This window comes from Melozone crissalis, unplaced genomic scaffold (assembly GCF_028551555.1).
Source record: "Melozone crissalis strain CALT ecotype California unplaced genomic scaffold, PUWL_Pcris_2 ptg000106l_1, whole genome shotgun sequence".
Classification (NCBI taxonomy): Eukaryota; Metazoa; Chordata; class Aves; order Passeriformes; family Passerellidae; genus Melozone; species Melozone crissalis.
In genome coordinates, this window is record NW_026535883.1 from 5,177,033 (window position 1) to 5,204,018 (window position 26,986).

The following is a 26,986-nucleotide window of genomic DNA, read 5'->3' on the forward strand; positions in this document are numbered from 1 at the left end:
GCACCAAATCCTTGACTTGTTGAAATTGGTTGAAGCTCTCCCATTAACTTTAACATGGCAGGCTGCCACTGAGGATGGGGTCTCAGTGAGAAGATGCATGCTTTATATTGCAAGGGCTTGTCAACATTTACTCATACGTTTCAGAATTATTCATGTTTTATTCTGTGAATTGCTCATGCTTTACCTGCAAATTTACTTGTAAGTAGCCTTGAGTAATGGTTACAGGTCATTCTAGTTGAGATCAGCATTGGTACCTGTTAATCTGCAGAGACATTGAAGTTCATTCTCACTGTCTGTGATGACCAAAAAAAACCACCATGACCTTCCAGGTCTGTCTTGCAGCTACAGCTTTGGCATCCATTGAAATGCATTAATTATTCTCACCCAGCAATACATGTGTTGAGTGGATACATAAGCACAGCCACATTGAGTAACTCAGCAATTCCTGCTGAAGCTCTGGGGCTGCTTGGCTCCTCTGGCGTGGTGTGTTCTCCATCAGCATTTCAGCCTGCATCTGTCAAAGTGTGTTTGTACATTCAGACACTTAGCATGCTGTAGTAGTGCTGCAGAAAGGAAAGGTCAAAACTGTTTTAAGTCATTAGGGTTAGTGGCACACATGTTTAGTGTGAGGATTCAACCCCTTTTTTCACTGAAACTGTTTCAAAAAGTTGTTCATAGCAACATTGCAGGTGCCAAGTTAGCAGCTTTGTGACTAATGACAGCTGTCAAAATAAAAAAAAGGGAGTTTTTGGAAAGTAGCAGTATATGAATTTCTGGAAGGTTGAACTAGAAGTTCTCAACACAGTTGAGCTCAGTTTTCTAGGCCTTATTAAGAATTCTGTCTCCTCTAGCCCAAATTTAGCTGTTGAAGAATTGTGTGTAACCTATTGTCATCACCAAAATGGTCACTTCTTCAGAGAGAACTGGCCAGTACCAAGGATAACTCTCTACAACTGCTTTCACTACTTAGGACTGCCTCCAAGTGTGTTCATCTCTCTCTGATGCCTGAAGCAAGATGCTCAGGTTGGAGAAGGCAACCTCTTAGTGTTTATTGTGTATTAATATAAATCCTGTGCCTGATGGAAGTAGGTAGGTTGATACATTTGGGTATATCCCAGAGAGTAACTGCTCTGTTCATTGGTGTTAACTGAAAATAAATTGACCCATACATTGGAGAGGTTTTGGATAGTCAGCTTTTTAAAAACCATCACTTGTGTATATGAAAGTGCTCAGCAAGCAATTCACAGTATCCCAGAAGGGGACATCCAAAATAAATGGTTCACTTGCACTCTAAAGGTCAAGTGAACCATTTCTTCTCCCCATTTGCCTGTAAAGGGTGCCTACAGCGGCTTAGTCAGGAGATTTGAAATCACATAGTTTTAAAAGTTCCTAGGAAGTTCAGAGGCATGCAGGGTGCATCCTGCACTGCACGAGCAAAACCAAAAGGTTGGCTGCTGATGCAACACCCCCAGAAGTATCTGTGGTTCTCAGTGCTGAGCATGGGAATAACAGAGAATCAAAGCTTGCAGTCCAAAAATAGCTCTTGTTAATAATTCAGCATTTTTTAGCTTGCTGTGTATATAAGTGTTGGTTCTTAGTGTCTTCTTTTACTTCTGGTCTTTCATGTCTGCTTCAGTGTTTTGCTCTATTTTGATTTTTGCATTTCTTTGTAGCTGCCATTACTGTAAGTTTTGGAGGCAGTTAGCAATGCTCCAAACTCAGTTATAATGCAGGTACTGTACACAGAAGGTGTGTTCCTAAATTTCATGGAATGTTTTAAAGACATTTTGCACTGGCTTCTCATCTGTTATCTCCACCTGAGAGCATCTAATTTGTAAACCAAAGAGGTGATGGAGAGTTGATATTGCTGCCTCCTAGGCAAGTTCCTTAGTAGCAGAAATCCCCACATAAGCCAGCAGCCTTTCTCCTGAGCAACTGAATCTTTCTAATAAAAAGAGTACTACCTCTTCATAAATATATAAGTCAAAGTAATAATGAACATCAGCTCTTGAAGAAAAAATCCATTAAACTGAATCATTTAATCAAATAATTAGTGAGGAATTAAAGCATCACCACAATGTAATTTTAAAATAAAAATATCTTAATTTTTTTTTGTTGAGGCAAATCTATATATTATATACATTTGAAGTTGATCTGAGAGTGTTTATAATCCATTTTGTGAAACTTTTTTTCCAAAAAATTTTGAGAGTTAAACTGGACATTTTAATTATAGATGTTGTAAAGAATACCAGTGGAGTTCATGGGATCTACTCATTGCAGAGACAATAGTTCTGCATGCAAAAAAGGTGTGTTGCTGTTGGGATGCTAACTTTTAAATTCATATTTTGTATGAATTTCATAAACCACATAAAAATGTTGTGCAGTGACAACATTAAAAATATTTTAAGTTACTACATATTGTCTTTGTGTATACAGCCAAGAGTGATTCTCTATTTCAAAATACATAATTGAATAGAACTATCAACTTGTAATGTTTATTATGTTCTCCAGCCTCGCTTAAGAAATTTTAGCCACCCTAGAGCTAAAATTACACATCTATTACTAATTTATAAACAGTGTTATGTTATGCTGTACCTTATTATTTCAGGCCATGGCTAAACTTTCAGTTAATGTTCTCTGGGGTTTTGATTAGAAGACTCCCAAATTTAGATTATAAGCTCATGACGGAGTTGGAAAGTTTGAGGGGAAAAAAAAATTCTGAATGGTGGCATTTGGGAAGAGGGGAGTAGTAAAGCTTTACTTAGGTGTTTATGAAACATGATTTCACAAGTCTAGAAAGACAAGTATCACACTTCAGTGGTCCTTCAGAAACAAGCTAAAAGGATTTGGAAGTCTTTGAGCTCTAGGGGTTCGTGACAGACCTGAACTCCATATGAAGGCATATATGGTGCTTTCAGAATAATGAGTTTTGACCTTCAGGTCCAAAAACTTGTTACCCTTAATGGAAGGGGCACAACATACAACTCAGAACTTTTATTCTGGAATTTGAATATGCAAAGATGCGTTTATTAGACTGTCTTCTTTAGAACTCTGTGAATTCAAATTATTTGGTTTTATAGAACATTGAGGAAACTAGAAAGAGCTGTTAAGATGTGAATAACAAAAAATGGCATAAAATTGAAATTCCATCAATTTTTATATGCTTATGCTCTAATATTTTTTCCTCTAATGTTGTCACATTAAACTCTCCATCTCACAGTGCTACTTCGGCATTACAGTCCCCCTGTCTGTCCTATCTAAAATTTCTTGTTCATTTAGTTCCTCTCCTAATTCTTTGCTTCCAGCAGAAAAAAAAAGCCATTTTCCAACACTGATATTTTCCCCATGATATAGATTTCCAGTCTTTGTTGTCAGAGAAGAAGTTGTGTATATGTAGTTGGAAGAGAATAAGAATCACCTGCTCATCTAGTCTTACAAACAAATAAAAATGTCCCATATTACCTCCTTCAGGATACTTTCTTTGATTTTTAACTTTGCTTGTATTTTGTCTTGCTTGTATTCAATCTGTGAATTAACGAGAAGTTAAAATACTTTTGTTGCAAAATAATTTCTTAAATAATAGAAATATTGAGCAAGATTAAGATGTTTTAATCTTCCTCCTGTCTGTATGAGTAAATAAATTGTCACTAGAGATCTAAAGCAAATGACACAGGAGACAGGAGAGAATATGTTACATTATATATCATGGGTGAACTGGAGCTCCAAAGAGTTTCTACACTTTACAGGCTATAGAGATGGAGATTGAAGTGAGACAGTCAGTAGAACCACAGAGATTTTTAGAAATGACAGCCCAGATATTTTATTTTAATTGGTTTAAATTTTTTAAGTCCAAATGAAAAATTAGCATGCCATGAAATGAAGGTTCACATTTGTCTAGAGTTATTCCAAGGAAGAAACTCGGGATGGGAGAAGTTCTGCCGAGCAGAAGCTCTCATTCCTGCTCAGCTGCACAGACACAGTGGGACTGGAACTAGGACTGCCAGGAGAGACATGAAGGCAATGAACCTCTGCAGAGGGATTTGTTCCTGGGTCCTTTTGCTGGATTCAGTTCACTGTGCTGCATCCTGCTCCTCTTACCTTACAGTCTCAAGAATGCTGTTTAGCAACATTAGCATCTTGAACAAGCACATGGACTTTTTTAATGGCATGATGATAATATCACCCCAGAATAACCCTTTTCTTACACCCAGTGGGACTTGCTTGCAAGAACAGTCTCCTGATTACTTCAGCACTAGAACCAAGAGAAATAGTAACATCTAGGTTCTATACCAAAATGTGCAATACAGGATCATGTCTTTTTTCCTTATGAGTTTAGTTTGAGTACAAATCATATTGATTGTTTTGATTTTCCTTACTTTCCATAAGTATTGCTGGCAAAGATAAATGTTTTGCTTGGGTTATGCATTAAAATGTGTGATATTTAAGAGCAGTATTGATCTATAAATATCCTAAATGCATAAGCATATTGATTAAGCAATTCTTTATTCCTGTGTCTGCATAAATTAACTTTAAGCAGCATGGTTAATACATTTCCAGAGAATATGATGCTTTACTTTGGGTTCATTTACAAAGATTTAAGAGTTAAAGGCAGTGTGTGTCAAAAATTTTGCTGCATGCATTTAGGTATGCTAAATGCATAGGATCAGAATATATCCGATTGTTTTCTTTCTTACGTTTTAAAATTGTATTTTCTGTGGCTTTGTTTTTCTTTTCCATGCTGTGCAGAATGGGTTGCTTGTGTGAGGTCCAATTACCTGGTGTTGTGCTACCTGCATGATGTGAAGAATATCCTGCAGCTTCATGATCTAGCTACTGGTGCTCATCTCAAGACTTTTCCCCTAGAAGTTGGTAGTATTGTGGGATATAGTGGCCAAAAGAAGGACACTGAAATATTCTACCAGTTTACTTCCTTTTTATCTCCAGGTAAGGTTTGTTTTGTCTCATGTTATTGTTCCTTTTCCCGAGAACAGTGCCTTTCTCAGTTTTTGTAGTTTTCACCCATATTAGCAGTGATTGTGCACATAAAAATGCATCAGTCTTTGCTCCATCAAGCCTAAATAATGTGCCTGCTAGTATTTGAGAAACCTTCATTAAGACTAAAGACTGACTTGTACTGGAGATAAAATTGTAGCATTCTCACAGTTCTTGCTTCATACAGCAAGACAGAAGGTGAAAACCTCAGTAAAAGATAATTCTGTTTAATGTGATTTTTAATCACAATTTTAAAGAACATTAATAAAAGCCACAAAAATTGCTCTCTGATAGTTTTCTGATTCATTTATGCACAGCCTTATTTGAGCATCCTTACTGTCTGCTCTTACCGTATTTGGTGTTGATGGATTGCCGTAGGAATCATCTTTGTACAGTCCTGCAAAGCTGGAGCTGTCCAAAGCATTACATAATACAGGTGTGGCAAAACAGTAAATATTCTAGGATTTTGCATAGGAAGGAAGTTTCTACACAATTGTCAATCTAGTACATGACAAGAAAATATTCACCCTTTTTTTATTTACTATTCACCCTTTTTTTCTTTCTTTATGGCCCAAACAATCAATACCTAATACAACACAGGATTCAAATATGAAGGGGCAGATCGGTTTTGGCATCTTTATCTCCTTCCAAGGTTTTGTATCAAAAAGGGATAAAAAATGTGCTTATAGCATTTGACCTGTGTTTTTGCTTGTTTCAGTTAGAGCACAGCAACACTACATTGCAAAATGACTCTAAAATACTTCAGATGTTTGCTGGTTTTGCTAGAAAGGATTATGTCAAATTATCAAAATTATGTTTTGATCTTAACAGATAAGAAGTGTATGAATTGCCTATTGTCTTACTGTTTACATAAACAGAAATATTACCTATTTTCAGTTCCTCTTTTAAACAACATTCAGATTGTTGCAGCCACTGGAGCTGGAGAGTAGCTTGAGGACACTCTTGCATTTATCTCTGACTTTGTCTGTCCAGCTTAGTGGTTTATCTCTAACTTTGTCCAGCTTGACTTGCCCACACTGTGGGCCAGAAGTTGCCAGTTTTACAGGTCTGCCCCATTCATCTCAGCTGATCCAACAGAGTCTCTGCAGCTGCTAAAAATGTGTAGGGGAAGAGCCCAGACCTGTTTTAGCCTGTGGCTTTCCAGCTGGCCAGCAATAGTTTCTTTCACTGCCTGCTGGTTGCTTAGGTTATTTTTCTCCTTTTCATTGATTTCCTTAGCATCTACAAAGAATTCACTATGGCATTGCTCTGTTAACTGGGGCAGAGTGACCTGGAATCTGGAAGAAAAAGGGGAGGTAAGAAATGTGGGTAGGCTGTATGAGGATAAGGAAAGAATGAGAAAAGCAGATCAGAGAGGTAATTTTTAGGTCGGTTTATTTTAGTTTGTGTGCAACCTCTGTTCACCCCATCAGTGGAATAATCATACAAAAGGTATGGGGCTGATCCTTGGTTAACATAAATATTCCTACTTTACTATCAATATAATTTGCACCTGTATTAGGTTGGACTATTTTTTTTTTTCTAATGAGAAACAAATTAACATACTCTTCTTTAATACCAACAACAAAAGTAATAATAACCATACATATGAAATAATGAGTAAAGTTCTAAACCCATATATGCTGACACCATAAAATAATTTCTGTTATTCCCTGAAAAATATGGCTATCCCTGCTGTCCACTCTGGTCTGATGCTTCGGTGACCACTGGCATTTTACATTTATTTAGTACCCAGCAAAACAGTTAAAAATACTACAATGGGTTTTTTTATATTAACTGCTGTGACACTAAAAATACAACAGAACAAGAGATGCAGTAGCAGGGGTTGAATTGCATGTTAGTGTAACATTAGGTTGATTTGCTCTGGAATGCAGTCTGTGACTGTGCTTATTCTTCATCATGTGCTTATTCTTCATCATCTGTGCTTATTCTTCATCATCAAACCACCATGTGGTTTGCTAAGACATGGGAATTGTGCCTGCTCTGTGTGCAGTGTTTGCCAGTACATTGCCCATCCTGGGCAGCTGCTCTGCTGTTGCTGCCTGGAGAGCTTTGCACTGAACTTCCATATGATTTTCTGGATCCTGATCTTTAAGGGAAATGCTACCTTAATGCTGGTTTGGACCTATCAACCTGATTAGGCTTGCTAATCATTTTGTGATAAATAAAAAAAAATCCCAGCAAACTAGAGTGGTCCTACTGCTAATTCACTGTTGTGGAAAAAGGCTTTATCCATTGCTAGAAATGTTTGTTTACATCGGCATTTGTTTACCAATCTCTATCTTCCTGATTTTCCAGTCTGTAAAGCTAACTTAAAGAGGCAATTCCCTAGTATCAGATAAGTTTCCTCATTATTTCATGTTCTAGTCTGTATGAATTTTATAGTTATAATCTCTGTAGTAATTACTTCTATTTCCTGAATGTATCTATAATACAGAGAATACATCAGGATTTCAATCAAGTTCTGTCCACCTTGGTTAACTTTATTACATTGAGAATCCCAGTAGAATGCTTACTCCCATACCTTTGGCTGTTCTTTTCCCTCATATATGTTCCAAATTTTGCAGGGACCAGCTTGTTGTAAAGGAGAAAAAGAAAGAATAATTAACACTCAAGTTAGTTTATGTATCACATGTATCTGTAGTACAGGCATGAATATTAGAATTTTTTAGTATGTTAACCAGTGTGCAAACATGATAGTCACCTTGTATGACACATACTCAAATGTTATGAGGGTTTAATGACAGGAAATATGTTTTATAGTTTAAATGCAAAATTATTCTTGGTTAATTGCACATCTGTGTAGTGTCTAGATAGCTGCATTCCGTGTGATTCAGCCTCTGCTGCAACCTAGAAGTTCTTTACTATTTATAGACATAAGTTTTCTCATGGACACAATCCTTTGGAAATCATACATACAACTCAAGTGAAGTTGTCTTCAAACTTACAGGATCAAGATGTAAAAAAGATACTCAAGACCAGATTTTGTTCAGTTCCATAGGTAACCTGTGCCTGTCTGCCACGATTTCAAGTGGATGTTTAGCTCTTTCTGTTATCTGGGCCATTTGAATTTTAATTTCAAATATTTTACCATAAGGAGAAAATTGTTGACCTGAGTGAAATTCTTGATACATTTATTCTCAGTCTGGTGGATGTAAAAGGGAGTGGTTTAAATTTGACTTTACATCTCTTTCTTCTAACATTATTGTTCTTAATAAGTCCTTTCTAACTTGATGTGAATGGTTTTTTCCCCCTACTTTGCTTAAGCCCCCCTGGCTTTGTGTGAGTGGTGAGAATTACTCTTTCTGCACAAAAAGCCTTTGCACCCTCCCTAGATATAATGCATATATGTAAGTGTTAAATTGTGTAATAAATGAAAAAAATGTGTCCAAAACTACTGATTTTCACCTTGCTGAGTTACCTTTCCCATTCATGACTCCATCACAGTGCCTAAACTGGCATCTTTTTAATGATGGATGTATACTAAGCTGACAAGCTTGCATTGTATTCTGTATTTTAGGTATTATATATCACTGTGATCTGACCAAAGAGGAACTGGAGCCAAGAGTTTTCCGAGAAGTGACTGTTAAAGGATTTGATCCTTCAGTTTACCAGACAATTCAGGTAATAAACATGAACCCTGCTGTCCTGCTCTAATCACCTATGCAAGAGCTCAAGACAGCTGGACTTAGCTGTTGGTAAGGAGGCTTGCTTTAGAACTATGCTTTGGTTTTGAATTGAAATACTATTGTATTCAATACAAGTATCTCAGTGTGGCAGCATGGAGACTCCTGTGGAGGTGGCTATTACACATAGTGAAGGTGTATAAGAATTAGCTAAATGTAAGGTTTATGAAGTTAAGAGAAATTACTTTAGTGGAAAACACTGCAAGCTACAGATAATATGGAACAGGTTTAGGAGAATACAGGGTTCTTCATAGACAACTACTTTGACCTCATAACAAGTATTGTTACTAAAAAGATTATACAAAATACACATTTTAAGTAGTAAATGATCTTTTCACTAAACACAGCTTTAGTAAGACCCTGATAAAGTACTATGCCCAGATCAGGACTTTTAAGACAGTTATAGAACTTGTAGAGTTCATGGAAATTTGTTGAAATCATAGAATTATTTAGGTTGAAGAAGATCTTTTAAGAGCAAATCCAACCACAAACCTATTATTGCCAAGTCCATCACTAAATGTGTCACTAAGTGCCCATCTGTTTGTCTTTTAAAAACATCCAGGGATAGTGACTGAACTGAAATCATTAAGGGTCTAGAAAAACAGTCATTATATTGGGATGCTTGGCATATTTATGACTTGCAATTTCTAGAATAAATTTTGGAGGGTGGATTCAATTTTATATATGTAGGATATTTCCATCTTCTGGCTAAGAGTAAGAATGGAATAGGGGCTTTTTCTTTCTATAGACAAAGGTGTAACAAAATCTGGTGCCAAAAGTGGAACTTAAATAAGCTTAGCCTGCAAAAAGGTGAAATTGTGTAGAAGGTAAGCAACATAATGGCATGTGACAGCATGGCTTGGAGTCTTTGAAAATAGATTAGACACTTCTTTTAATATCTTGTTTTTAATTTTGCCTCTGACACATGCCATGGCACATTCTCTAAAAGCGTAAAGGCAGTAGTATGTGTACATGAGGTGGTTGTAAACAGCCCCATCTGTTTGTCTCTACATCTCCAGACAGAAATAACGGTGTGGTAGAGAACAATTTGCTGGAAATGTTCTCACAGAGAATGCATTTTTGCTGCTTCACTCAAATTCATTAAGTATCTTCCTCAGGATAACTTTAGGGCAGAGTGAGCTGGATCAGAAAAAGAAAACTGCATTCCCTTTAGGAAAGAACTTGGTACAATTCTAATGCTGCCATCAAACCCAGAAGGATAATAATGAAACACAAATACCCATGTAATTAAAAAGGATATAGAAGAGGTTGCTGTAAATTAGAAATAATGTATTCTTCTAGTAAATCAAATTTTATATAATAAATGTCTGGAAAAATACAATCTCGTTTTACACTTAAATCAATTGCATGCTAAATTAAGGTAAAGTAGAACAGTACTACAAATTATTTCAAGGAAGAAGCATGCTGTTGCTATGCTCTTGGAAACCTTCACTTTGTAAAGCACTGGCAGAGATTCACTGCTAGGCTGTAATGTGATGGAAGTCAGTATCACTGTTTCTGGTTTTCTCCTTGGCTTCTGCTCAGTTCCAGCCTTAGGGAGATGTGACCTGTGTAGTTACACTGGGATCAGTGCTTATGAAGAGCACTCTTGGCTCACCAGTCATCCAGTTTTGCCTTATACCAAGAAATTATCTCAGTATGGCAACCTCTTGGAAATTAGTTTTGATATGTTTCATTCAGATCCATGGAGAAATCTCAGCTGAGCTGTGGAAAAGGCTGTTTGCCAAGGCCAGGGCTGGGGCTGCCCGCTCAAGTTTGTAGTGACTGAGCCTGTCAGTGCTGCTCAGGTCAGATGGACTCCAGCCTTTGTTTCCATTTGTGTGGTCCCACTTAGAGCCTTGATGGTGCTTCTGCTTGGAGGAGGGAAAAGGGATGGAAGGGTATCCAAGCAGGGTATAAAAGGCTGTCAACCTAAATAAACACACAGCCATTTCAAAACACAGGCAGCATTGCAGGGAACTGTAAAAAAATCTAAAATAAGAATACAAGAAATATACTGAAAGTAGGCAAACCTTGATTATTAAAGGAGAATGAACAATGCTGCATAATCTATTTAATAATTGTAATTTCCATCGGAATTATGAAGTAGTAAAGGATAATGTTGCTGGCTGTCCTAATCCATGTCCTTAATGAAAGGCAGGTCTCCTGCCAAGGTTCTTTCTTTATTCTCATATACCTGAAGAAATGCCTACTAATACCAGCAATCTTCCCAGCTTTGCTGTGTAGCATGTATGAAACTGTAATGAGTTATTCTTTAAAAGTCTTTGAATATAACAGGGTCAAGATTTGAACTGAAATGTAAGGTGTCATGTGTATATGAAACCTGAATTAATGGCAATTGGAAAATTGCCACAGTGCCTGTTTTTTGGTCTTTCAAATCCAATCTACAGTGTTTGGTATATGTTGCAAAGTGCAAGGGTAGACTAGTAAAAGTTTACTACACTAAGAAAATTTGTGGTAGAGCTGCTGCGTTTTTTGTACCTAGGGCTAAGATCTTACCCTTTGACAGCCCAAACTAAGAACAAATTAGCCAACTTGCACTGAAGGGAGAGCTGTTTCCACACCTGACTTTTGCACCAGGGTAGGAGCATGTTTGTAAGTTATTGGCTCCATGTGACACCCTGCAAGTACAGTCTAGTTTATTGTGCTGTAGCTTGTATTTATATCCTTACCTTGAAAGACTCTGTGACCTTCATGGCAAAGTCAAAATGTTTAAAATGCTTGCCACACATCAAAAATTTATCCTGGCGGCTTTTGTTAAATGACACATTAAGTTGTATTAATTACTCTTCCTCTGCCAAGCACTTCTTAAAGTTGTTTTTTCTTCCCTGTGTACTTCCATCTATCACAATGACAGACTTTTTCAGGAAATAGCCTGGGATGGGCTTTACAGAAGGAAAAAACACTTTTATAGGAGCTTAAAAACAGCACTTGCCCTAAGATATTTACTGTGTTAATATCAACTGTTGCTTTAAATAAAAGCATTTTTTTTAAACAAAAGTATTTTATCTCTGTAAAGTTGCCAACTATGTTCTTATATGCCTCTCCATGTTAGCACCTCACAGTGACACTTAATCATGGATAAACAGTCTTCTGGTGTGGCTCACAGCACACCTACTTTTAGGCTGATGTGTAGGCTTTTAAGTGTTAAAATTGCAGCAATAAAAATGTTGATTGGCTCCTTTTACCATTCTTTGAATACCCTCCAGTACTTAAAATACTTTGAGATGAACCAAAAATAGATGTTGCTATTGACAGATGCACTTTGGATTAGCTCTTGCAGAAGGTGAAATTCATAACACAGCTTGGTTTTACAACTTAGTTTGATTAAAAAAGCAGCTGCTGTTTAGATATTGCAGCACAGATGCAAGAAGCACAGGCCTTAAAAAAATATATTTCTGTTTGTGCTGGAAGGAATTTCCACCTTTCTTTTGCAGAAATTACTTTTGCAGGTGAAGTCATTTTCATGAGAATTTTCTTCTTTTCTTGCTCACTTTCACTCCCATCCCCAAGCCATTGCAGTACTGATTTCAAGTTACAAGGCATTGATAGGGAAAATTCGTCTACAGTCATTCTCATTCCAAGTGGAACTTTACACCATACAGTTTGGCACAGTGATTAATCTCTGCTTCAGGAAAATACAACACTGAGAGATGAGTCAGGCTTGAGATTGACTGGCAGAGAAACTTGTGCACAGCACCTGCCCATGCTATTCCTGGATCTTGCTGTTGCTGGTGGTAACATTCCATGAGCATTAGATTCCCTCATTAATATAAAAATAACAGAGGAAAGCAGTGTCCTCTGAAAACTGTAGTAAGCTCAACCTGCTAAGCAATGCAAGAGCTGATACTATAATTATCTTTGGTTTTTTCAGTGTGGTTATAGAGATGGTCTTAACATAGGTTTTTTTTTTCCCCTTACATATATATCATAGAATTAAAGCATGGTTTGAGTTGGAAGGGATTTCAAAGATCATCTAGTTCTAACCCCACTGCCATGAGCAGAGACATATTCTGCTAGACCAGATTGCTCAGAGTCCCATCCATCCTGGCCCCAAGGATCATGAATCCACATCTTCTCTGGGCATCCTGTTCCAGTGTCTCACCACCCTCACAGTAAAAATTTATTCATAATTTCTCATCTACACTTTCCCTCCTGCACTTTAAGCCCATTTCCTTCTTTCTGTTTCAGTACGCCCTTGTAAAAAGTTCCTCTGCAGTTTTTTTATAGGTCCCTCTTAGGTACTGGAAAGCCACAATGAGGCTACCCCAGAGCCTTCTCCTGAGCACCCCTAACTTTCTCAGCCTGTCTTCATAGGCGGGGTGCTCCAGCCCTCTGATCATCTTCGTGTGTCCCCTCTGGGCCTGCTCTGACATGTCAGTGTCCCTGTGCTGGGCACCCCAGAGCTGGATGCAGTGCTCCAGGTGGGGCCTCACCAGAGGGGTGACCTGCTGGCCATGCTCCTGTGGATGCATCTGGACACAGTTGGCTTTCTGAGCTGTGAGTGCACTTTGCTGGGACACACTGAGTGTCTGGTCTGCAAACACCCCAAGTATTTCTCCTCAGGGCTGCTCTCTGTCCACTTCCCCCCAGCCTGTATTTGTGCTCGGGATTGTGTTGATTCAAATGCAGGAGTTTGCCCTTGGTCTTGTTGAACTTCATGAGGTTCACACAGTCCCACCTCTCAAGCCTGCCATGGTCCCTCTAGTTAACATCCCTTCCCTCCAGCATGTCAACAGCTTGGTGCCAGCAGACTTGCTGAGGATACTCTCAATCCATTTTGCAGACAAAGGTGTTAGGCAGCACCAGCCCAAATGCCCCAGAACTGCCCCACTGACCAGAACTCGTGTGATTTTCTGTATTAATAGATCATTGTAAGTTATAAGATCATTTAAATCTATCTGCTGAGGCAAAGCACTCTCATACCAGAGAACTGAAGGCATGTACTTGCAACTGATTCTGAGCAGAGACAAATAATTTTCCCCTTTTCTACAGAGGAATAAGTAATTTTGGCATAATTTTCATCCCTCTCCTAAGAATCCATCACAACCAAAAAGGGGTTGATTTTTGAAGAGTTGGACTTTCTTTCTTCTCTCAGCATTTGGGGTTTGAATCCTGCCTTGATCTCATGGGATGGGAGGATAGCATTAATGCTTGGGGAAAACAAGTTGCTTATTGTTGTTTGTTTCTATTTTATTCCTTTTATTTCCTTGAGGTTTTGTATTGTAGTAAGGAAGAAAATGAGTTCAAGAAGCTTTGGACAATACTTCAGGCGCGTGGTGTGACTCTTGGGAATGGTCCTCTGCAGGGCTAGGAGCTGGACTCAGTGATGCTTGTGGGTCCCTTCCAACTGAGCAGATTCTGTGATTCTGTGAAATATTGGTGGGAAGAAGGAATGTGACAAACACCACAGTTTTAGTGCTTGCCCCAGTATGGCGGGGGGGAAAATAAGCTTTGAGCCACTTCTTTCAGAGCTCCCAGGAAGGAGATTGAAGGCTTTGGCTCTGATCTCACCTAGTGCTTTGGCACCAAGGCACCAGTCTCGCTCTGGAGGACATCAACAAAATCACAGTGACAACTGTGACAGCACTGGCAAGTTGCCTGTGGAATACAGTATCTTACACCCTTGGCATGTGATTGTTACAAACACCACATTAGTCTGCCATTACCTCTTCTAATTGGAGGTCAGTCAAGAAACACTGAAACACTGAAAATGTAGTGCTCTAGTTTAAAGGCCCTTGTAGTTCTTGAAAACCAAGAGATTGTATATTAAATATGTTAAATATTTGCAGCCACATTACACTCCTTTTTAAGGGAAGAAATTGTCAGAATCAAGGACTTCGCATCTAGATAGAGTATCAAGAGATGGATTTCTTATGATGACCTTAAATGCTCTTGAACTTTGAAATCCACATGCTGGAGTAGCAGAATAGCAGTTGGCTCTACATCCATTATAATTTAAGTAGCCCCATCAAATGCAGTTCAGATATTCCTTAGGTATCTGGAGTAGGAATCACATCTTTATATTCCAAATAAGAAGCTGAAGTGATAGACTTTGCATTGCTTTCTTCACCAATGCCGTTCAAATCCTATTTTAAGGTCCTAATGTGTGGATTTGTTCTGGCTGTTCTTATATATCCTGGGGATTGATGCATAGTGAGGAATTTGAGAGCTTTTGTTCAGCGAAATGCAGAACAATGGAAATGAAGTTTGGGATGCAGGGGAGTGCAAAACTTCTCTTAGGAAGAATTAGTACGCTACTAACTACACAATGTGGAAATAATACTAAAATATTTTTTTTAAATACTCTCTGTGTTCATTTGTATTGTTATATAGGTTTTGAGATTCAATAGTTCCAAGCTTTTAATAGTAAATTCTTTATTTTTCTGTTGAGTGTGTAGGGAGCTGGAGAGCTTCTTAAAATGGAAGTGTCTGTAGAACCATCATGCTCTAGACTTTATAAAAATGTTCATTTGTTTCAAGCATGCAAGAGAAGTGATTGCTCAGTAGTTTACCTAAAGCTCATTATGAAAGACTATTCCTGCACCTTACTCAGTAGAACTTCTGTTTGAACTTGCAGTGGTTTGTTTTCTACTTTTCTAGTGAAGGGAGATGTTAGTTGGCTTACTTAATCCCAAACTGCATTCCACACACTCTCAGAATTCCTTAAAACACGAGGTGAAATAGCACAGACTGACAGACCTGTAAGCATTAAACAGTGTTTATGGTGAATTGAATTCCTCTTTGCACCCAGGAGTTTTAAACAAGAGCTTAAGGAATTATAGTGGAGCTTAAAGGATTGCCTCACATGTCTTAAATGATTGCATTATTGATTGTAAATAAAAAATAGTTTTGATTTTTACAGTAAATGGGAAAATACCTTTTGCTATCAAAAAGATTTAGAAAGTCAATCACTCAGACGCCTTAAATAAACACATGTGTTGACGTCTTCAGGAAGCTCAGTAGGTAGATTCTTTGCTAATATAGAGATATTAAAATGATAATGTTGTAGTAAAAATACTTGGGGTTTGTCTTCCTTCTAAAAAGTCACTGAAGAATTTCTTCCCTTCTATTTTTCCTGAAACTTTCATATTCACTTCTCTGATTGAACTCACCTCCACTAATTAAGCATGAACACACTGCTATTTTAATTAACTCTCTTACTCACAGGGTAAGTAAGAATTCTGTTTAATGTTCCTCAGTGGGAATCTACTTCCAGCTTTTCTTCTCCCATTTGTATAGGCTTATCAGTGTTATTTCTCAAAGGTAGTGAATATTATTAACTTCATTCTACAGGAACAGAAACATTCAGGATGAAATTTGTCCATGGCTTCATGTGATGAGGTGTTGCTCTGGGGATGTGGTTTGCTGTTCTAATGGCAGTGGTTTGCTGATCCTCAGAGTTGATTTTTCAGATGTGGATTGAAAACCTAATCAAGGTGGTTATTAAAATCCTACACAAATAGTTCAGAGAACTTCAGGATCAATAAAAAGCCCCCCTCTTGATATGTCTAATAGTAATAAAGGCTGACAGCACACAGTCTTTTGATCATTATAGTGTTTGTGTGTCTTGTATAGTGCAGATTGAATGGGCAATACCATCCATGATAGAGGGTCAAACACAGAATAGTTCCACAGAAAAAAATGGTCTAAAACCTCTTTAGAGCTGTTTAATTCCTGCTTAAACCAAGTAGTCAACAAAATGGGAAATTTCAGCATAGTCCTCTACTGAAAGAAAAAGTGATAGCTGCCCCTTTTCTCACTAAGAAGATAAATGTCAGACTTTGGCATGCCAGCATTGTTCAGAATGAGAATGCTCCTCTGCAGAATGGGAATATTTCTATCCATCTGCCCACCCATCATTTTGCCTCATGGAGCCTGGCTGGTGGGGTGGGGTTTAATTGTGATGATAATGCTGTATTGAGGACAGATTGCTCTGGGACCACAATCATTAGTTTTATTCAGCTGGCAAAAGATGATTAGATGATGGCAGTTGTCATTCATCACTGGCATGGGCCAGGATTCGAGCCACTGCCCTAGCAGGGAGACACACTGGCTGCCTCTACTGGGCCTCCTAGAAAACCAGGCTTTTCTGGTTGTATTTTCCTACTAGCAGTGTCATGTAAGTGCATTTAATACTCATTAGGTTTCCTAGGAAGGGGATTTACTCTTAGGAAGAGTTATATACCCAGGTATATATCTGTCTGTGCCATAGGACAGTGTTTAAATTCCAACAAATTTCCAGAAGAGTAGCAGCTAAAGTAATTTATTTGTTAGCGAGGCTCATATTACTTGAAAATAAAATGTTGGGCACTCTGTTAATAGGTGTTTGCACATCTGTGTTATACATATGGGCAAGTTTTTAAAATGTTTTCTTTGGTTTTAACATGTAAATGTTTAATACTTAAATTTTTTAACCATTTTCTCAAGTTTAACTAATACAGATCTGTAATGCAAGTGGTGGATTTTTGAATATATCTCTCTTCCCACCAGCTGTTCCTGTCAATTTTGTTAAGTGTATAAATTCCCTGGATGGCCTTCACATTTCTCAGTTTCGTGGTTTTATGAAAAGGCAAAAGGCTGTGAGAAGGGAGGCGCTTGTTCTGTTTTAGAGTCTGTCTTCTTCACTTCTGCTTTTGAAGCTTCTCTTCTTGAAATCACATAGAATCTGTGTAAGAACAATCTCAGAACTCATCTGTTGGAGTCCCAGGAGGTAGGATACTGGCTTTTCCTGCAAGAAGAGAGGAACCAACTTCTACTGCCCAGCAGCTGTGCTGAACAGAAAAACCTGTAGCAGAGCTGCTGTAATAAACAAGGGGCAAAAAGGCTGGGAAAAAGAAGAAACAACCATGCCTGAATGTGTTTGGATGTGGTGGTGACATGGGCATGACTGAGCTGTCATGGGCACTGTGGCAGGTCACTTCTGCCTGTGCCAATTCCCCAGTTCCAGCCTGGTTTGTGTCTGCCTTGTGTTTAATTAAAGGCCTTCACATTCCCTAGGCAATCTGTCCCAGGTTCTCACTGAGTTTCCTGTTAAAAAGCTTTTGCAGGGAATAGGGGGACACCACCTGAAGGTCTCACCTGAATTCCCTTCTTGAGCTTGAATGCATTGCTTTGTGTCCCTCACTGCCATGGAAGGCAATTGGTTCTCTTCAGGTTACAGCCAGCTTCTGCAGATTTAGACACTGACAGTGTGTGTCCCTCAATTTTATTTTCCTTTAGACTAAAACCAATCAAAACAAAAGACAAATCTGCACTCTGTTCAGTTTCTCTAGTGGATTATGTTTCCTGGCCTCCTCTCACTCTGCAGCCTCTTATGGAATATGTTTAGATGCTCAGCATATGGTGTGCCGTGGTGTCAGCTCAGCACAGCACTCCAGCTGAGGCTTTGCAAATGTGAATGCAACAGGAGGGGTTACTTCATTACACATTGGGGGTGAGAGTTTGGTTTCTATGTCCTCATGTAGGGTTTGCCTTTTCCCTAACAATTCATTGTTCAGTTTGGCATGTCTACATCTCCAAGATACTTTTCTAAATGACTTTTTAGTGAGTTGTTCACTGTTCTTTATGTGATTGCATCTGTCAGGTTATAGAGTATGTTGCATTTCTGGCCTTGCTGGATTGCATTTTAGTATTTCAGGTAGTTTTGGCTTCTCTTTGTTGATCCTTCCAAAAAGGGCTCCCTTGTCCCCTCTTTTCTGCAGTGTCTCTGTGTTTCCTGTTAGCAATTAAGCTTCACCACAACTCCATAGTCCGATTTAAATACTTTACAGTGGATGCATCTCTCATTCTGAATAGTGTCTCTGTAGGTAGCTGGGGAACTGGAGTATTTTCAGAATAGCAGTGGCTGTGGCAGAGCTGGGAGGTTTTTGTGTCAGAGTTGCAGGCCTCCAGGCACACACAAGTTCATAACTAGTTTATGCAATTATTTATTAGGTTTGGCATGTAACTGTTACAAAGAGGTTGAAGGAGGTAGGGCAGCTGGCAGAGAACAAATGAGAAGGTTGTTGCTCCTTTATTTGCTTGGACCTTACCAACCACAGCTTGAAGCAGAACAGAGAAATAAATTATATTTGGAAGATTGATAATGATAGTTATGCATTAACTACCTAAAGGAGACAAAACCAAATTAGAACTGCTAAAAAATGCAGATAAACTCTTGATATATATACACACACATAATCACTGCAGCCCAATAAAATTATACATGCTGTCTTCATCCAGGGTTAAAACTGCTTGGTGGATTAGGGTTTTTCTTGTTGTTAATTAACATTCATCATCGTGGTGGAAAGCAGATTAACAGAGTTGAGAGTGGAAAACAACAATTTCAGATGTTGGTGAGACCTTACATAGACATATGGAAGATGAAAACCTCTGAAAAATGATTCTGTGTGGCCACTACTTGGAGCAGACTCTGCTGTTGGAAGGGGAAAAGGGAAGCAAATTATAGTGAGTCTGGTAACCTAAAGTTACAGCTCTTGCATTCACTGTGAGCATGATTGCCTTAGAAAAGGATGCATATTAACCAGGACAATCATATAATATTGGGAGCAGTTCAGTTTATACTGGGAAAATAATTTCTGCTAAATAGCAATGAAGAGATTTTGCAGAACCTCTATTCAGTGTTAGATGGCACAACCACACCTCTTAGTAATGCACTGGTGTTGCTGACCACTGTGAAGGGCAGAGTCTCAATTTACTCCATTTATACCAAACACAGAAAAAAATTGCACTAGTAACAACATGGCAGAGCTTAAAAAGCTTAGTCAATGCTTTGTCAACAGATTTGGTGGGTTGTTTTTTCTTAAATTGGATTCACTGCTGAAAAGACAAACTAAACATAAAGTGCTTTGATAAGTATCCAGAGATGCAAAGTTGCAAAATTGTGTAAGTGGAACACATGAGTGGAATCGTTCTGCAGACCTCTCTTATTTGTCCTCAGGATAAGAACTGAAGTAGTAAAAACTTAAAAATCACAAAATCTTGATGAACTCTGAAAGAACATTTTTTGGAAGGAAAATAAGGGAAGATAGTTCTTTTTCAATTCACTTTCTACTCAAAAAAACATTTAAATAATTCATTTTCTCTGGGCTTTTGTCTGCTTATGATGCAGCACAAATTCATCAGTGTGCAGTTTTACTAATGATAAGCTAGTTTCCATCTTCATTTAGCAGTTGATTTGATTTTATCAACACTGCTCAGAGGTACTGATAAAATATTATCTTCCCTTAGATTAATTATTTCTTCTCTGTCCTTGAGTCATCTCACAGGAGATTTATGGGACATCGGGAGTCTCTAAGAACTATTATTATTGACAGTAACCAGTGTTTCAACTGTGTAGATGAATGATATAAAGAAAGAGATGATTTCCTTAGTTCCAGCTTCTGTTCTCACAGACAGGGAAAAATTGCTACATAAATTCTCCCTGGCAACTCCCTGAACTGCTTGCTCTTCATCTAATTTGTCAATTATTTTGAAAGAACCAGTGTCCAGAGATCCCTGCTAACAGTTAAAATTGTCTGGATGCAGAAAGGCTTCAAAGCATAATGCCTGAAATCACAGAGTCATATTTTACCAGTAAGGACATCCCTGACTTTTTATTTCTGCTTAGTGGTGGTTTTTGAACTGATAGCACTCATTCTAGCACTCATTAATCTGGTGTCATTAGAAATTTGATCTGTTGATTTATTGAGAGTTGATTATTAGTTGTGGATTATGATACAAGTTTATTGGTTTTGCTCTCTTGTTCGTGTTTTACCTAAGAAAGGAAAGATTGCTGCAAACTGTCCTTAGTCTTGGGGCTTAAAAAAAATGTTCCTCTTTTGTTATGTGTTTTTCTCTGCCCTGCTCCAAGAGTATTACAAGGGTGCTTCAGCACAGTCCTTGGTGTTTCTGGTATAAAGTCCCTTCAATGTCTTAGTTCTGACATCTGCCTGGAAATTACACCATCAGTTGGAATTTTTGCTGGGTTGTTTTGTATTAGACTTGGAATATTTTTTTTCCCTAAGCATTGTTTCAACAATGAATGAAAACTCATACTTCTCTTCTGTTTCTTGCTGCTCACTGAGTGATTTTTCTTCATTGTACAAATGACTGCTACAAATCTGAAAACAATAGTACTGTCTCCACAGGAAGCTTGAAATCAATACCATCTGAACCTTAGAATTATTTTTTCGAAGTTAGCACCCCAGGTATTTTACAGGACTTTAGTTTTTCCTTGACCATTCTCAAGGGATTTTTTTCCCCTTCTCCTACCATTTTGTTTGGTTTTTTTTTTAATCATGTAGGGGTGAAAATGAGTAACTTTAAATTCAAGTTTATCTCAGAAAGTAAATTATATGTAGCTATAATTTGAGTGAGAAAATGGATATGGAACTGCTTCACAATACTTTTAATGACCTATTTATTTCAATAAGTACTTCAGAATAAGTATTCACAGGAAAGTGATTCAGAACTGATTTTGAAACATGCACTGTCTGGTGTAGAAGATCTCTCTTTTCTTTCAAACCAAAAAGCATTAATGATTTTTTTAATATTCTACTAGCCACATGCAGAATTTTTGTAGATGTTTAGTGATTTATAGTGCTTCTGATTTTGGGTTGACATCTGTAAACATGGTATGGTTCTCTAAGGAAGAGAGAGCAGAGTCCTCTGAAGTTACCTGGCCATTGAAAGTACTGAACAAAGCTTCTTGGCCATGTAAGCAAATGCATGGGTCCTCTCGAGGCTTTGACACAAGCTGACACTTGACATCCCCATTGTCAAGATTGAATTTTCTCTGTGCAAAAATTTTTTGGGTATGAGCTTGCAGGTGAAATTCAAGCACCCTGAACTATGTAGATGCCCAACATTAGGGAGAAAGTCCAACAGTAGTTGTGTTGTTTTCCTGAAGCTTGTAAACACTCAGCAGTGAGGCATGTTGGGATGGCCAAGAAAGTTTGAAGCAAGATGGAGTCAAAACCAGGGAAGGTGAATTAGTTGCCAATTCTAGTTACTAGTTACTAGTGAATGTTAGTTAGTTAGCTAGTTACTGGCTAGTTTAAGTGAATGCATCTCTCTCATCTCAGTGTGTTAGGTTAGGTGTGTCACCACGTCATAAAACCATAAATAATAAGTTATTGTGATGCAGCTTGCAAAAAGTAAATTCTTCCTCTTGCTCACCCCATGGTAAGTTGCCTTTACGTTTTTGTTCTTGGAGTGTTTCTCATTACAATTTGAACTGATTTCCAGCATGGTAAAAATGAATAGTGTTTATTTTCTTATGCCTACACACTACTGCAGTGAGTTGTCTCTTGTCAGAGCAGTTTACTGAGTGAAGTAAAGCTTGATTTAATGAAAGAAAATGCACTAGCCAGCAGCTGTTATTTATGATTTTATTCATAATGGTGTGCTACTTCCATCAAGACACCCCTTTGTTTGTCTCATGCTATACTGCTTCACAGTAGTACATTTCCTGAATGCATAAACACAGAGGAAATTCAGAAAAGAGACTGTAACTTACGAAGGCCCCTGGGACATTTTTCTGTTTAACATGACTGCAGTGTATATTTAAATGAAAAGGTAAATTTATCTGTCTCATATCTGTCTCTTCACTGTACACTAAGTCATCTTCAAGACAAATTGATGAAAGAAGAGGAATAACTGTACTTGGCAGATTTAAATTATTCTGCTGCAGGAAGCTCTGAGACTGCACTGAAAGGGACAAAGGATAAACAGAAAAGGCAAGAAGCCTCTCTACAGAGGTAGAGGGTGTGTGGGGATCTCTTTGGATCCCATTTACCTCTAATGCTTTATGTAAGGGGGATGATACCTTTTAACTTATATAGAAGGGAGTGATTTAAAAGCAGTTTCTGCCATGCCAGTCTTGCAGGATTTCTCATCTTTCACCTGTTGTATTTTTCTCTTGTCATCCCCTGCATCCTCTTACCACCCTGTGAGATACCTCCCTGCAGTTAGTTAGGCAGCTGAACCTAGTAGCAAGGAGACCTTTCCTCTAAAAGACCATCTCCTGGCACTTTGCCTCTGTCAGCATGAGTCTGCTTTTTGTGCCAGTGGGTGGGTAGGTGGTGAAACAATTCCTTCTGAGCAGTTTCTTGATTATTTTCATAGTGCTTTTGCAAATGTCTGTGGTGGGTGTCCTTCTTTCTGGGATTTACCTGCATGAATTTTCACTGTACTGAGTTACTTTGGCCCCTCTCCAGCTCAGTGTTAAGCAAGCTTTGCAACCCACACAGAATTGCTTTGAAGCTAATTTAAGAGGCTTAAAGAAGATTGATGAGGATTCCCCTCTGAAGAAAGGAAACCTCAGATCCTGTAGATTTGCTCTGTAGTGGTAACAGTTCTCTGTTATTTTTCCTGACTTCTGACTCATGTTCTATATAAGAATACAAAAACTGGTGTTTAGTAAGAGCTGCTCTTACGTGTGGCCATGGGCTGGCTGCCAGAGCTGCCCATGGGGCCACTGCAGATCTCACACTTGGGTCCATGCCACTGGTGCAATAAATGGGGAGTTTTGCTTGTGATGTACTATGATCTTTAACCCCAGACTGGTGTCTGTTTTGTAAGATCAGAGGTGATGAGGGATGGAATCAGCTATGGACAGGTGGTGGGGAAGGCAGCACATGATTCTGCTTGAATCAGTGAGTTTTCTGCCCTGGCATCTCAAGAGAGGATTTCTCCCTGCCTGCCAGCACTTCATGACTTGTGTGAGGGCAGGGTCTTTGTGACTTGCCCTCCTGAAGCACCCAGTGCTAGGACTTGTCAGGGAGAGATGTTGCTTTGTGGCATTGTTCTGGCACTGTTATCTCCGTACCTAAACATAGGTTTGAAAACTTTGATGCCACCATCTGTGAAGGAAGACTTTCTCTAGGAACTGTTCCTTTAAGTTTACTGTTCCAGTCACCTTTCAAAGATGCTGGTGTGGGATTTTTAAAACAGTGAACATTTAACAAAGCACTTGTGACATTTGACAAAATGTGAGCAATGTTACATGATTTACTGTGAATTCCTTACACTTTTCTTCCCCAAGTCTCAAAACACAAATGTTGGTGTGTGTGATGAGAAACCTTTACTTAACAAGGGGAATACTTTATGTGAAACTCAGTCCCAAGTAGTCATTCCCTGTAGCCCCTGTGCAGGGGTTGCTGGGACTGAGCAGTGTGTTTTGCCTCCCCAGTGCTGTCTGTAACTTTGCGGTGGCTGCAGCAGTGTGTGAGGGCAGTTGTTCTTACCTAGAAGTAGAAAAAAATTGCTAAATCCCACAAAACTGTTAAATCCCGTGTTTGTTTCAAATGAAAAGGAATTATCTCAGAAAAACTGTATAGGACTTATTGGAAAAAATTATTTTAAAGGCATTGTTGTGGCGTTAATCAACCTAAATTACTGAACATGAATTTTTAATAAGGAGCACTCCAGCTTGATTTATATGCAATTTTAGTTGCTTTTTGTAAAATTTTTTGGCATTTCACACAATGGATGTCAGTTAATGACAAGTGTGATTCTTACCTGTTCTTAATCAAGCACACACAGACATGGGAACAATTGCTGTTTCTGGTATGTAGTACCTGATCTTGAAAGAGAATTTGGGAAAGATATTATTTAAATAACTACTGGCTTCCTATGAATAATTAGCCTGCTGTGACTTAGGGGGTGTTTTCAAGTCTCAGAAATTAAAGTTTCTACTCGTGTATAAAATTCATGTTTTATCTACAGGACATAGCTCTTTCTTGACAAGACAAATTAATCACTTTTTAACTGGATTTTAATTCTTTGCCATTAATGAGCAAGTCAGGCAAATGATAAAAGATTTGTGAACATTCAGATACTGTTCACAGTTCAAAAAATATATACATTAGACCCAAATGGACAAGAGTATTCTGGATTTGTGTTTTACAGCTGCATTTCAAAAACTGTGTTGAATCTTACCTTAGAAGGTTAATTTTAAATGTGTGAAGGTTTGGGGTTGGTTTTTGTGTTGAAGGATTTTAGATTTTGTAAAAGCAAGATGATTTCAGGTGCACTTTTCTTACCCAAACAATTATAATTACATACATCTTTTAATCTCTCCATTATGTAAATAGATAAAATAGTTCTGAAAGCGAGAAAAAGTAAAACTAAATACTCAGAAGTTGCTGAGGTTTTTAATTTTTAAAAATTGAAGTTTCTATTCAATGTCAGTAATTGTAGGTATTTTTATTTATGTGGCACAATGTGAGTGTGCAGCAGATTAGTTTTATTTATTTATTGGGATGGTTGTGTCAATTTCTTTAATATTCTAAGGTACTAATTTCATATTTACAAGAGAAGTGCATATTGGATGATTGCCAAAATTGTTTTTGCTTCTGTGTGTATCAATGTCTGGCTATGTAATCTCTGTAGATAAATGAAAGAAAAACTTCATCTGCAGCATCTGTTTTTCAGACCTTTTGGTTTTCTAAATTACTTTGTTTTGCCTCCTGGTGACTTGAGATGGAGAGGATGCTTCTTGTCATTGCACAGGCAGAGGTGGATAAATACAGAGCCTTTCTGAATTCAGGTCTGTGTCTACAATGCCTGATGGTAGTTCCCCTCTTCCCTGAGTGAAGATTCACCTAATATAAATATTGCAAATTTAAAGCAGATGATAATTAGGAGGACAAAGACCTTCCCAGGAATGAATGTATTGAACTTTTTTATCCTGCTTAACCCCTAAGTAAATTTACAAGCCAGAGGGCAAAGCTATTAACTGCGTTGGCTTGTAAAACTTACTCTGTAAACTGTCTTTGACTAAACATGCAGTGTCTTTTTCTGGTGGAAATGAAGTCTAAATTGATTTCAAATGCTAAGTTTAAAAATCAAAAAAAAGTAACACACTATAAATCCATATGTATGCAGTAAAGAAGAATTATTAAGATTGGGCTCTATTTCGCTTATATAGCTAAATTTTAATGTAACTTGTAGCAATGAGTAACTGTGCAAACAGTGTTGCTTTCTCCTTCCCGCACAATAAGTAGACTAGAAGCTATAAATGTATACTTCAGGCTCTGCCATCTGAATTTGAAGGTGTTTCTGGCAGTGAGACCCCACTGCCATGTGGCACAGGGACATTAGTGTGAGGCTGATAGTTATAGCTATCCCAGGGCTGCTCGCTGCTCCAGCACTGTGCTCCTAGAATAGCACCAAGGGCTGCACGCAGCAGAGTGCCCTGTCAGCCGCACAGCATTGCTCTTGCATTCCTAAAGGCTGAAGGTGTTTATTTTTAGCATGTCCCTCTTTGAATGGTGAGTTTTAGCATTCATAATAATATTTCTGAAGTGTTTTTCTCCATCCTTTTCCCTTCAAATTAATTTTCCTAACTTGTCCTCTTCTTATAAATGCTGACATTAGTGACATAAGACCTTATTGGAAATTTTATGAACAATGAGTAATATAATGTGACTGGCACAAGTGGATCTCTCCTATCTGTGATAACACAGGAAAAGGTAGTCCCCCTTTATGAGCATTTAACACTGTGAAAGCTGACAGCATCTAAAGTTAGGCATGAAACACCACCTTGGGAAATCCTTTTTAGGGCTTGCCCTTTGCAGTTTACCTTAATCTGTGAGATAGAAGCACATCCCTTTATTGGTTACATGAGTAAACCATTGGACTTGCTGCAGAGATAACAGCTATTGTAAAGGTGAGATTGAATCAGTTGTTGAAAATAGTCTATTTGGAGAAGTTTAAATGGCTTCACATATCTTAGTGTCTCACTGAATTGATTTCTACCCTCTCTCTCTTGTGTTCTTTGAGGGAGAGGTAATAATTATTTTAGCAAAGATAGGACTGAAAACCCTTAAATTGCAAATTTAAGCAATGCCATGCAGCTTGACATGCATCTTTTTTTTTCTGCTGAGATTTTATTTAATGGTATGTTATTTTATCTTAACTGATGACAATAAAAGCCCTACAGAAGTCAGTTTTCAGGGAGCTGTTATATAAAAGATAAAGTCCTCATTCAGAAACCAGCAGTACGGTTAGTGGCATACTTTAATCATCAGGGCAGGACTGGCCAACTGCACTAAGTTTCTGGAAATGTAGAAAAGCTGGGTTCTTGCTTCCTGAGAATTTCCAGCAACAGCTGGAGTTGACAGATGATGTTTTAGGGAAGAGTCTCTGGAAATCCTCATCATCAGCCTCAGTAGTTCTCCTGTTCATCAGTTATTTTATTTGTTTATAGTGTTCAAGTAACTATTTAAAGTAAAAATCCATTATACTCTACTGTTCTGACAAGCACTTTGTCAGTTGAG

The 26,986-nt window shown here is 38.1% G+C and overlaps 1 protein-coding gene across 1 annotated transcript in view; it reads left to right on the plus strand.

The window, feature by feature from the left end:
- Positions 1-26,986, plus strand: part of PREP (prolyl endopeptidase) — an 87,788-nt gene that overhangs the window by 41,853 nt on the left and 18,949 nt on the right. Inside the window, exons 9-10 of the mRNA XM_054291784.1 lie at positions 4,747-4,944; positions 8,534-8,637. Coding sequence (XP_054147759.1) covers positions 4,747-4,944; positions 8,534-8,637 — 302 coding nt within the window. The remainder of the gene's footprint in view (positions 1-4,746; positions 4,945-8,533; positions 8,638-26,986) is intronic.